Genomic DNA, 13,535 nt, shown 5'->3' with positions numbered 1-13,535 from the left:
TTCCTGTTTCAATCTTACTATCTTTTGTCTTCATGACTTGATATATAAACTTTTTTTAAAAAGAAGTGATGTCTTTCTGTTATTATACACAGTCTCTTGAGATTTTTATTCTTGTTCCTGTGTTGTCATTTGTATTGTCGTATTCTGAGGCTTCAGGATTTCCTTTTTGAACAGGAATGGTTTTTCAAAGTTCCTATATTTTTAATTTTATTTAATTTTCTTCATCTTTTAAAAAGAAGAAGTGTAGATAAATCAGGCATTTCCTTACAGAAGCTTCATAATTTGTTTGTAAATAACACAGAGATTTTCCATCTCTTTCTTTCTCTCTGTGTTTCTGGCTCTTTCCCTTCTTCCCTCTCTCCCTGGACCTCCCCCTCCAGGTGTTTTACAGTAGGAAACATGATCTCCACATCGTGTACAATTCCTGAGATTTTTTTCTCTGTCCTAAATGACAGCACTTTACCTTGGGGACCGATAGCCAGATGACTTAGCCATTATTTTAAGTTCCACTTTACTGTCTAATTTATTGGTTTCTGGCAGTTACTCCTCATGATATATGTAGAAATACAACAGTGGTTTTGAGAAATAGGCCAGTATTATCAAAATTATTGCAAGATTCAGAGACATAGTACAGCAAAATGTCTACGTTCTTCAGTAGTATAGTTGTAAGACAGAAGCAGAGGGAGGATTAACAATGAAGATATGTTAAAGAATTTCCTTGGCTCTGATGGAGGCAGAGAAGCTACTGATTATGATTCTAAATCCATGCTGCAGAGACATTCCTTCAGTATCCTGGCAAGGCAGCTGGCTCTCAGTTTTGTATTTCAGAAACAAACATTGGGAGAAGCAGTGCTAATTTAAAGTATTCTTAGTTGTTACTTATGTGCCTTTAAAAGATGTTTGTCTTCTCATCTAACTGTATGCCCCTTGAGTTTAAAACTATTGCCTTCAAAATGTATACTCTAGTAAGAAGTTGAAATAGGAGTTTCCAAGTATGCATATATTGGTTACCTGCACATTTTTTACCATCTCCTGTGTATGGTGGGATGCACGAGCATACGTAGGATCCATTTGTGTTCAGGCAAGAAGCATGCTCACTACAGTCCGATCCGACTGCACATTCATCAACGTCTGAAACAAAGACAGCTTACAAATATTCAAGTGGTTCAGTTTTCTCAGGCATAAAATATTTGTTTTTGCTTTTATATAAATATTCTAGCTCAGAGACATCATGGTAGCCATTGATGATTTCCTATCATTTGGACTCAAAATCCAATAAAGCTTTTATTCTTAGTTTTGATTGGTCTTAGTCTGTTTTCAATTATTTGATTTCAATATGTATAAAGGTTTGGACAGCTAGTTTGAAGAAAGCAAGAGACATTATGGTAGCCACTGTTGATTTCCTGCTTTTTCTAAAATCCTGTGTTATTTGCATTGTTTTACTCCGCTCTGCTTTGTTCTGTTTTGTTTACTGCCTTTAAAATAAAAAATTATTAAATATTCTAGTTCAATCATTCTTTTTGTATCAAACATTTGTTTTTAGTTTTAAATCATTATCCCTTAATATATTACACTATAAATTTTTATAAAGTTTAAATGTCATGATTATATTGCAGATACACAAGAAAAGACATTTTTTTAGTTTATAGGTGGACAATGAAGAAGAGCAATAGTTAGAGTTAGTCTTTTTTGTTCAAATCCATTTTTTCAAATTCAAGGATAAAAAGAAGGAAAAAGAAGAACAAGAAGGAAAAAAAACCTACAAAATTTCAAAACATGTCAATCAAGATAGTCTTAATATTGAGCCTGATAGAATATAAAACATTTGTGGCATCTCTAGGGACAGTCGCTTTGCCATTGTGGCTTGCCTGGAATTTACTGGGAAGAGATGGAGTTAACACAGGAATGCCAAAGAGCCACAGGAATTTATAGTAGTCGTTTCCCAAAGAGCTACAATAAACCCACACAGTAATTGCCAATATTTATCTCACCCAGGCACGATGGTGAAATGCCATTCCAGTTCCCATTGTCTGTACAGAACATTCTGGAGTCACCCAACAAATAGTAGCCATTGTTACACTGGTAGGTCACTGTGCTGCCTGCATGGACATCTTCGGCTGAATAAAAGCCATTCTCCAAGGGGGGAGGCACCCCACAGCTAATGCCTGAAATGTGACCAGGAAGGGCACAACTAATTAGAAGCAGAACACTCAGAGGAAATCTTATTCACATTAAACTACCTCCGTGCCATCCAGTTCAGCAAGGAGCTTTCACTGTACACAAACGCGGGGTTGAGACTGCTGTAGGAACCGCACAGGTTAGAGCACGTGTGCAGCCTCAGCACAGGGCACACCGACTGGCTCTTGGTCAGTGTGCAATCCATTTGTATACAGGGTTCTACTAGTCATTAGATACCATCTTGGGGTTGGGGGTATGGCAGTGAACCAGACAAAACTCCACCTTCTGGAGTTTGCTCCATAGTGAGGGAGATAGATGAGAAACACATAAACACATGCTATATGAGGGACGATTCTTGACTTAGAATGGTAGTCTTGGTTCCACTCAACCCCTTCACTTTGTATTTGCCTATGATTTATTTGTCTAGCCCTATTATTATTTACTATAAAAAATAATAATATATGTGCTTACTTTTCTGGCCCTCTTACCAGAAATGTAAAGACCATAAGAACAGAAACTTCTGTACCAATGTTTGTATTTTCAGAAAGTAGATCATTGCCTGGCACCCAATAGGTACTTTAAAGATTGTCAGTTAAATGAGTGAAAGAATCTACTCAGCTCAAGAGACCTCTCCTTCTCCTCCGCACACCCTGGGCCAGCAATGGCCCGTGTCTCTCAGGACCTTCAGGTTATCCAGCCTGTCTTTCCCTCACATATGCTACTTTGGAAGCACTCACAACCGGGGTCTCTGTCTTCATCTTCCACCTCCCCACACACTTCCTCGCACAAAGGAAGGACTCCAATGAGTATCTCCTTTCTTTGCTACTGGGAAGTATTTAGCTTTTGTCTAGCATTCCAAAAAGTGTCCATGGTTCCAAATTTTTTCAAGAGCCACCAAAGTGCTTTCAACGAAGGGAGCTCACGTTCACAGCGAGGGAGTGGCTGTGTCCACTGTCCTTGGTTGAGGCAGTGCTGCACCGGATTTCCCACCATCTGGAAGCCAGGGTCGCAGAAGAGAGTGACTTTAGAGCCTGGCTTTAAATCTGCTGATGCAGTTCGCAGATGAGGTACTGACCCATCTAAAGGCGGGCACTCTGAGGGCAGAGAACACAGTCGTAGAGCTTGTCAGCAACACAGCAGCAGTATCAGCAACTTGAGGTGTCAAATCCTATTTTGCACCAGCATGGGACGCCCATTCTGCTGAGCCTAAAACAATTTCCCCATACACTACGATCACAGACGAGCAAAATTACTAGAAAAATCTTTTGAGTCAACAATTTTCCCTCTTGCAATAAAAGTCTGCTGACTAGTTTTAAAGAGAAAGATGAAATTTCATAAAAGTAAAATGTTCTGAGGAGTTATCAAAAGCCATGAAATCTAAGACCTTTTAAGAAATTCATTTAAAAACACTGAATTTTAGGAGACAGTTTTGGTCAGCCAGAGTTGGACTACACAATGTATGTATGGCAACGTTCATTTCTTTTCTCTGTGTTTTACCAGCTCTTCAGACTGTTACTAGGAAAAAAAGAACCAGAAGAATAACCTTATGTCAAATAGGAGGATGAGATTTTGGCAGACAGTTAAAAAAAACTATATCCCTCCTCTTACCATATCAGCCTAAGCCTATTTTACCTCTGTCTAATTTTTCTTTCCAATTAATCTGTACCTTATTACACAGAATATATTTCAGTAGTCAAGAAGTTCTTTGGATGGCCATAAAGCAAATATGAATTAATGTTAAGGAGTAGACTGATAGGCACATATGACTTGGCAACTAGAGAATTTTGAATTATTTCTTCTACAAAAGGGGCAGCCAAGAGATGGGGAAGATGATGTAAGGAGATTCTCACCAGAACAGAATATGCTTTTGGAATCAACCTTCACTTTCCCCACAACTCCTGATAAGAAATCAGGCCAGGCTAACACATTTCCTTTACTGAGTTCTTCTGGGCAGGAAGTAGCCAATGATTTCACCTGAAAGTACCAAAAGATATCTTTAGAGAAGTATTATTTTACCGCCAACATGAGATGCTTTTATTTGGTCCTATTAAAACATTTGGAAATGTTCTAAGGTTGGAGGTGAAGGGACACAGTCTTTTGCATGGTATGATTTCAAAAGCAACTGGAAAATTTTCTTTCTTTTTCGTTCTGATCTTCATCACTTTCTCTCTCATTAAACTCATTGGTTTTGTTCTGTCTTTTCTTTTTTAAAAACTCTTTGATGAAAATTTGAAATCCTATGCATAGAGCTTCAAAGTTAGGGGTTTGAGATTTGTTAAGGGGTTTCAGAGGTCTCAAGACCCTCCATTCTATATCTTTGACCTCTGACACAGAGTGAGCAAACTGAGATATAGAGAGGTTGTTGCCACCAGAATTGTAAGAGTGACATTTATCAAAGCCCTGCTTAGGGCCAAACACCACCACAAATTTGTGCACTGTTTTGCTTGATCCCGTCGGAACTCTGCTCTGTGTAGATCCACTTTTCTGTCTTTTTTGATAAGAAACTGAAACTTAGAGAGATGAAGTGACATGCTCACAATCATCCTGGAAAACTGAATCTGTGGTAGAAGTGGAATTTGAACATGGGCTGCCTGACTCCAAATTGGCTTAAATCACTAACTTATTTGTTGTGACAGTATCTATGGATGACCTTGAAAGACTCCTAAGTTTCTGAAAGTTCAGCCAGAGAAATTTGAAGACTTTCAAGATTCTTTCCAGTTCTGAAATCAAAGATTTTATAAAATATTCCTTTCTAATAAAATGTCAAAATATTAGCAAAAAACCAGAAAATGATGATTATTAAAAACTGCAATAACTTCTAATTTAGACCTTCACACCTAATGATACCAGTGATAAATCCTGATAACCAAGAGCTTACAAGAAGATATGTCATCATGAGGCTGTTCACAGTTTTACTAGGTTTGTACCTTTGTATCTCATTACTGTCATACACTGAAAATGCAATTGACCTGCTGTGGAGACAGGACATAGTCCCAGAGGTTGAGCTGACTTATGGAGCCCACAAAAGACTCAGCTGGGCTGAATCCTTCTCCTTTTTTGTCTTGCTCTTGCCCAAGAACTAATGAACCACCACCTACAGAGAGAGGAGAGGGAAAAAGAAGGAAAATTGGCTTGATGGTTATTCTTAAAAACGCTAATCTAGTGAAAGTACAACCAGCATATATGTATGAATGAAAGCTATTAAAAAGCTAAATTATGTAACTTTATCACACATTTTATCAATACACACTCAAATTAATATAGCAATTTGAAAAAGATTTAGATTCTTCTACTGGATTTATAAATGTCAGCTGTAAAAGCTGCATATAATATGTATAGTGGACACAAGATTTAATGCCAGCAAAATAGGTAAGTCCCACTGCACTTTCTTCTAGAAAACTGCCCTCTGTGGCAGCCTACTAGGAGCTGCAGTTCATTTCTTTCATACGTATGCCTTAATTCTGCAATTTCTATTGTCAGTTCCAGGGAGCCTTCTAAATTGCCAGGGACCTCCTATTTGGCAAAGCCAGTGGAAGCTGCAGTATTTGTCTCTCGTGACTCTCTGTAGCATGCGTCTATTTTACTGCATTAAACTGTTCCTCCTGGCGGTCCTGAGTGGTCTGTGTTTGCTCCATCAGCTCTGCCTTATCCCTTTTCTATGCTTTGTGTCTCAAAGATGTCCCCTTGAGCTGCTCCGCCCAACTTCTGGTCCTCTGGCTTTAGTTTGTGGCTGGCCAATGGCATGACCAGTGTGAGATGAGAAAGTGGACAAGAGAGGTTTAATCTCCTGGATTCCTTCCTTCCAGGCAAACCACTGAGTGGAGGCATCTCTTCCCATTTTATTTTTTTCCATTAGATGATTTCTCTCCTCTGCTACTACTTTGTCTAAATCTTTGCAATGGCTCCTATGCCTGTCACTTTGGGTTCACCCCTCACAACTTTCTGCTGTTGCTAATCATGTGTTTTTGGCTAACACAGTTTTATTTTTTACTATGCCCACGTTTTTGGAAATAATCATTTATTAAACACTCTTTAGTTGCCCTCTTTTATGTACTACCTGTTTCTCACCAGAAGCCAGATTGATGGCAAATGGCTTCCAAGACAAAATTCTCTCTTCTTGGGTTTGCTAAAACTGTTCTGCTCCTCTATCTGTGATTTACCAACATGTATTTTAAAAATAAAATAGGTTAAAAAATAGTATACACAAAAGAAAATTTGGAAAACAAATTATAAGGAATTCCTAACAAATAATCTTTTAATAGTTTTATGCATTTCCTTTCAGATTATTATTATTATTATTATTATTATTATTATTGTGTAAAATATTTTAAACCACAGCTCAGGATCATACTGTATATAATGCTTCAATCTTGTTTTCTTTTTAAAAATGTTATTTTATGAATTCTAATGGTTTTGCTATGTCATAAGAATGCACAGCCATGATTTCTTAATTAAATGATAATTTGCTTAATTAATCATTTATTACATGGTACTAGAGTTTCTTCTAAGTTTGGTACTAAAATAACTTGAGACAAGCAGACTGATACAGAAACACTTCTTCAGGCCTTTGGTTTTTGCTTTAGGTTGATTTCTAGTACTGGAATTGATGGCTCCAAGCAAATTTCTCGAAATATTCTGATATAAATTTCTAAACAGCCTCTCAGAAAGGTTGAATGACTTTTCTTACCTGCCAGCACTCCATACAAGTGTCAGTATGCTAAAACCTTACCAATTGTATTGCCACTAAAAACAACTGCCAAGTTGATATGAAGTGATCCAAAATATATTCTATTTACATGTATCTCTGTGACTTGTACTCTGACAGGAACTTCAGTCTCAGTACCTTAAACTAAACACATAATCTTTTCCTCTCACATCAACTCTTTTCCTAGAATTCTTGTCTCAGCTCATAGACTCGTCCATAAACCTGACCACACAAACTGAAATCAGTCATTGCTATGGACAGAATTGTGCTCCCCAGCCCATTTATATGCCGAAGCCTTATCTCCATGTGATGGCTATTTAGGAGGTTTAAGATTGGTGAGATTATTTAGGAGGTATAAAATTGGTATAAGATTAGTGAGAAAGTAAGTCTCTGTTATCAAGCCATTCAGTCTATGGAGTGTTTTGAAGGACAATCCAAGCAGACTGAGTGATCCCCTGAGGCTGCTAGCAGGAACTCCACAATATCATGCACTGAAATCCATCCTACCTACCCTTCCTGCTGTGCTCAGACGACTGTGGCTTTTAGATGGTTACTGTAAAAGTTTTCTGTTTTTTTTTCTTCCTGTCTTTTTACTCCACTTTATACTCTTCCATCAGGGTTTAATTTTTTGTAAACCAATAAATACTCCTTTTTAACCATGCCAAAAATATGTATCTAGTTTGAAAATAACAGAAGAACAAAGAAAAAACTAAAAATCACCTGTGATCTCACCACTCAGGGAAGTGAAAGTTAAAAAAAACCCACACTAAATTAAACGCAGAAAGAAACTGCCACCTCATTTCATCTGATAACATTTTCTATTTAAACATCTTATTGTCTCTTAGTTTCTTAAAGATGGGAAAGTGCACATTCATTGAGGGACTTCTGATTTCAGCCTATGTCTGCACTGCATTTCAGCTTCTTCCCTATCATCTCTTCCTTTTCCACTCAACACTGCGTTACAGCTACAGGGAGTTTCCAGCCTTCACCCCTCACACAGAGCCCCTCTGCATACAGAGCCCTTTCACTCCATTCCCTAAGATACAGGCTAAACTCAGCAGATGCTCAGAAAGCTATCAACGACCTGATGTCTACGACAGCAGGAACTGGGCTTGGGTGTCAACGTAGAGCTGAAAGTCTTACTGCCTTATGGGGTAGGGGTGGGAATTTTAGGGGAAAATATACATTTTTGGAACATAAATACTTTGCAATTTCCATAAGTACTTTCCACAATCATCAAAGTAAACAGATGATAGAAGAATAAAAGAAAGGACTCAGTGAGGAAAGCGATATGATTTAGTTCCAACAGGTCTCTCAAATACTTATGTGTTTGACAAGCAACTGGATCGTGGAGGGCATGTAATACTCATCAGTGGTTTAACCCATTGATGAGTCTATACCGGAATTAGCTGTTAGGCAGAGAGGCCTGGTTGGAAGGAGGTCACTAGGGCCATGACCTAGAAGGTCATATCTCCCTCCCTCGCTCCTCCCTTTTCTCTCCTCTCTGGCTGTCATGACAAGAGCAGCTTTCCTCCACCAGACTCTTCCAGCATGTCCTTTCTGCCTTGGAATCAACAGCCTATGAACTGAATCCTCTGAAAACCAAGAGCTAAAAACAAACCTCTCCACCTTTAAATTGTGAGTGTTGGGTGTTTTGTTCCAGGGGTGAAAAAGTGACTAAGATAGAAGAGCAGGAATCAGGAAAGAGTTTCCTGTTTGAATCCTGATGAGTGATCGGTTAATATCGTGCAGAAGGAGATAGGAGAGTTCTAAAGAGTGTGTAAAATCTAAGAAACAGTAAGATGGTATCTACAGGAAGCACTGAGAATGTCCATGCTCGGCTGCTAGGATCCCACTACCTCTTTGGGCTTGAGTTTCCAGTGATACCACACCTGCTATGCTTCTGGACCTGTATCACTATGCTTACTTACCTAAGGAACGAGGGCTGAGGGGTAACGAGAAGAGAGCATCATGAGTCAAAGGAATTAAACTCTAGAATGCAATTTCAAAGACTCATTTCAGCTTTCATGGGCCCCTCTTGTTCCTTCCCTCTAAAGTGGCAATACAATAGCTGTTCTCTTTCAAACTCATGTGGTCATCATGATGAAAACACAGAGTATATTTAGGTAAAAGTATTATTTGCATTAAACAGATGACTAGGAACAAATGGCATTACAAGGATGTTCTGAGCTTTTATATTGGATTCTGGTTCAAATATATTTTAAAAGGAGGCCAATGTTGGTAGGAGAGATGTTTTAAATCTATTGAGTGTGCTTTCATTAAAATGTTTAATATTTCCCTGTGTAATCATACTTTTTTAAAGCAACTTTTACATACATCTTACAGTATTCCTACCTTCAATGACATGTCTAATATTTCTAGTTTGTCTGTTTCCCTTCCCTTCTCTTCTAAATTAATCTCAATCTATGTCTTTACAAATCATTCTCATTACCTAAATTCAATAAAGCTCCTGAGTTTCCTTTGTTGACTCTTCTCACAACAAGCAAAAATGTATCTGTCTCTGTCTTTATAGCTGGAGGTTCCTTTTGAGTCTGACATTTCTCCAGCCTCCAAACTGAAGAATCTGCCTTGCAGCCTGGACTGCTTCTTGGATGCAAGCCCAAAATCTGTGTTTCATCCATCTCTTCCATTACATTAGAGTTAAGCAAGAGTACTTTTTCCTTTGTTTTTTCATTTACCCCAAGTTTCCCTCCCAGTAGAAGCATAGCAAATCCTTCTTATGGTTCTGAAATTAACCTTTGGAGATCTTCCTTCAACAGAATCCGTTTGTCCACTGGCTAAAGACATCTTTGTTGTTTAGGATTTGTTGACATATGCTTTATCACTTTATTCTGATCAGCCTAAGCATTCTGACCATACCTAACGAAGCTCCCCTGCCTGCCCCATCTACCCCAGTCATGTTAAAACCTGTCAGGAGCTTCTCACTGATTTTAGCTATGAACCTCAATTCTTTATCAGCACTCCAAGGCTTTCCGTGGGTTAGCAATGGCCTGCCATCAAGCCTTATGCTCCCCGTTTTGTCATTCGGTTGCATCCTAGAGATACCAGTCTTCTTTTAGTTCTCTCCTCAGGAGCAGTCTCCTTTATTCATCAGTGCCCAGTCACTCTTGCGAATTCTGCAACACTTAGTTCTCTCCAACACTTAGTTCTAATGCTCATCAGTTACAGGACCGTGCTCCCCTTCCATGGTGTGTACCTCAGTTTGAAAGTCCACATCAGTGAGTGTGGTTATCGAGTTAGTACCGCACTTCTCCACCACACTGAGTGTACGAAGGGAGCAGAAATCCCACGGTTTTTGTTCATCCTTAGACTTCCAGTGCACACACAGTTGCCTGACCCAGCTAGCAGGTGCTCAGTATGTATTCTTTATATTTACAAATAAAACCAACTTTAGTTTGATCCCCAAGTTTTCTTAGTACTAAAAATAATACACACGATCAAATTTCTAAAATGTATAAAATAAAGATCTGTTTTGAGGCTTTGCAAAGTATCATCACATTTTCATGAGTATTAGGCCTTTTATACTATATTTATTCATATATTTATCCTAGTCTTATAAAACTTACTTTTAGACTATGTTACTTTTTAAAATTTTTGAACTGTTTTTGTTTCACCTGTGTTCCAGGTATCATTTTTAATATTTGAAACAAATGAGGAAAGTGGAGAACAATATTCTTCTACAGATGTATCTACACAGAGCAAATATTATTACATAATCCTTTTGTATTTTTGTTTTTTATTTTTTTGGTGTTGTGGTGATAGGGTCTCACTATGCAGTTCAGGCTGGCCTTGAGCTCACTTTGTATCCCAGGCTGGTCTCAGCTTGCAATGATCTTCCTGCCTCAGTTTCCAGAGTGCTGGGATTACAGGCATGTGCCATCATGCAAGGACCATGCATTTTTCAACTAAAGCTCTCTGAACATTTAAAGTATTTTTACAGAGGAAGCTGGGTTCTATTTGAAAAGGAGAATAAAACATGAATAGCTATTTGTAGTGGGACAGTTTGTATGCTGATCACAAAACAAAGTCCCTCCAACAAATCAATGCCCCTCCTCCAATCCAGCAGTTAATCTTTTTCTTTCTTGGAAGACAGTTTAGCAGACCTTTTTTCTCCTTTTTTTAAGTTCAGCTTGCTCTTTGGTAGTATTAACATTCTTCCTCAAAGGCATTTCTTATGCAGTGGTATACAGCTCACCTAGGAAAACATATCTAATAATTGATTATTCACAGTCTGAATAATCAGAGTAGGAAATGAGACAGAACTACGGACTTCTGTCTAAAAACAAGGACTACAAAGCAAACAAGCTCGATGTTCACGCATGTACCATCACCTCTGGAAGCTGACAGAACTGTACCCGTGTTGCTTGCACATACCTGGGATGGCCGTCCCCACAGAGAGACCAGAGCCACTGTCAGATAACTTCCCATCAATATAGACTTTCCAGACTCCACCGGCGCTTGTCCAAGTGATGGCAATGTGGTGCCAACTGCCGTCATTCACTGAGGGACAGTTTGTTATCCTTTCCTTGCCATTCACATAAAGAACCCAGCTGTAGAGAGAAAGGGTCCAGGGAACAGTCAGAATCCTTTCTGTGGAGCATGCAGCTATTTTTCACCTTGTGTGGGTAAAGTACACTGTGTAAATGCATTAGTCTTTTTTCTTCATTTGGCCATATTTCATAGAAGCAGATCTGATTTAATAATTCCACTTAATTGTATCTCGTTTTGGGAATTTTGTGTTTCTTAAACACCAAGGGATAGGACAAATTTTCAGAGGAGCCAAAAGAAGTGTCCAATTTTAAACAGTTTACCATATGGCTATTTTGGAAACTGAGTGAAGAGAAAGTAGTTGAGTTCTATAAATGTCAGACCCATATCTGTTTTCCAAAATGTGTTTCTTATGACTAAGCACAAACTCCGGTTATCCCATAGAAGGTAGATACGTTTCATGGCTGCCACTATGACTTGTAATTTGAATGTTTTATATTTCCTCAAAATTCACATATTAAGATCTAATCACATTAAGAGATGGGGCCTTCTGGGTATGGTGTCTCATGACTACGATTCCAGCACTCTGGAAGGCTGATGCAGGAGGGCTGCAAATTCAAACCTCGTCTGGGAAATTTAGCAACTTAGTTGTTTGTCCTATACATAAGTGATAAGAAAAAAAAAGGACTGGGGTTGTATCTCACTGTGAAGGCCCTGGGTTCAATCCTTAGTACTGCAGAAACTAAAACAAATAAAAAACATAAAACATAAACACACACAAAATGATATGGACCTTTGGCAGGTGAGTAGGTCATGGAGGTGGGGCCCTCATGAATAGAATTATTGTCCTTATAAAACAGGTCCCAATAAATCCCCTGCTGCTTTGTCTTCAGAGGACATAGCAAGAATGGGTTGTCTGTGAATAAGGCCCTCACCAGACACCAATTCTGTTACCACCTTGATCATAAACTTTTCAGCCTCCAGAATGCTGAGAAGTAAATTTATGTTGTTTACAAGCCATTCAATCTATGGTGCTTTATTATAACAGCTCAAATAATCTAAACTGAAATAATTTTTTAAAAAAACCTGCCAATGTATTTATATGGTAGGCAAAGTACCTGAATCCAAAAAAAAGAATAGTTAGCAAAAGTGGCCAACTGGAAGAGGTTTCCAACAACCATGTCACTAAGGGGAATAAGGAAGAAAGGCGCTTAAAGCCAAAAGGTTTCAAACGCAAACGGAGGAAAAGAAATGACTAGGGAAAGTTGACGAGGGAGACAAAAATCCATTGAGTACCTCTCCCAGAATCTTCTCACGTTCTATTCAAAGATGTTTGTAGAAAGGTAATATTTTTGGCAGTATTACTTCCTTCCTGAATTTTCCTCTCTCTATTTGAGTAGGCATTTTATCTCAAAGGAGGGCTTTTACAAAACTTTCGAATGTTGTTTTTATGAAAGTTCAAGTCCACCAGAAAGAATATACTTGAGATTGGGAGATTCTACTAGAATAGTGAAACTCCCTGGACTGCAGGGTGGAAAGAGAGCTCGGTGTGTCCCTGAGGTGTGACCTGCTCATTAGTGGCCAGCAATGTGGATGAACTGAGGAGAAAAGTCCCACTTGGTAACCACAGAATCTACCCAGATTAAAGGTGTAGACCTACATCGTCCCAGTCCTAGGCAAGGACTGAACATGTGGACAAGACCAGTGACCTTAAAGGGACCACAAAAAGGCAAGACACTGGACCACTCAGCAATAAGTAGGGTGGACAGATGATCAGTGGGGGAAGTCCTGCTTAACTCTGTGGCTCTTCCCTTGCTCTTTGGAAGTCCTGTGGCATAAGACATGAGCATCAGTCTTAGTGTCTACGTTTGAGAGTTCTCTCTGCCCCTTGCAAGATATGACATACAGATCACATTGTTTAGTATGTCTAAAATTTTGTTTTAATATCTTTAAAAGGGATGCTAATTCCCAAGGTCACTGTGAAGATCAAATAAAGTACAAAAATGCTTAGTAAGCGATGCAATACAAGGCATGTCTAAACAATTGTCACTAAAACGTTGTCTTGTTACAGAGCTTGTCCAGCTGTTCTACTTGACTTTTGTTACCCAGCTACCCTGGTGCACCACCTAATCTCGCCACTGCA

General features: G+C 38.7%; 1 protein-coding gene across 1 annotated transcript in view; it reads right to left on the bottom strand.

Annotated features, from left to right (window-relative positions):
* The window catches only part of Svep1 (sushi, von Willebrand factor type A, EGF and pentraxin domain containing 1), a 176,936-nt gene that overhangs the window by 49,721 nt on the left and 113,680 nt on the right, over positions 1 to 13,535 (bottom strand). Inside the window, exons 27-32 of the mRNA XM_063260974.1 lie at positions 11,279 to 11,454; positions 5,148 to 5,272; positions 4,029 to 4,152; positions 3,102 to 3,272; positions 1,992 to 2,165; positions 1,012 to 1,131 (exon numbers count right to left, since the gene is read on the bottom strand). Coding sequence (XP_063117044.1) covers positions 1,012 to 1,131; positions 1,992 to 2,165; positions 3,102 to 3,272; positions 4,029 to 4,152; positions 5,148 to 5,272; positions 11,279 to 11,454 — 890 coding nt within the window. The remainder of the gene's footprint in view (positions 1 to 1,011; positions 1,132 to 1,991; positions 2,166 to 3,101; positions 3,273 to 4,028; positions 4,153 to 5,147; positions 5,273 to 11,278; positions 11,455 to 13,535) is intronic.

This window comes from Cavia porcellus, unplaced genomic scaffold, assembly GCF_034190915.1.
Source record: "Cavia porcellus strain 051 isolate PalLab524CR breed Dunkin Hartley unplaced genomic scaffold, mCavPor4.1 scaffold_1, whole genome shotgun sequence".
NCBI lineage: Eukaryota > Metazoa > Chordata > Mammalia > Rodentia > Caviidae > Cavia > Cavia porcellus.
The sequence above is the reverse complement of the archived record's forward strand: the minus strand, read 5'-3'. Positions and strand labels throughout refer to the sequence as shown.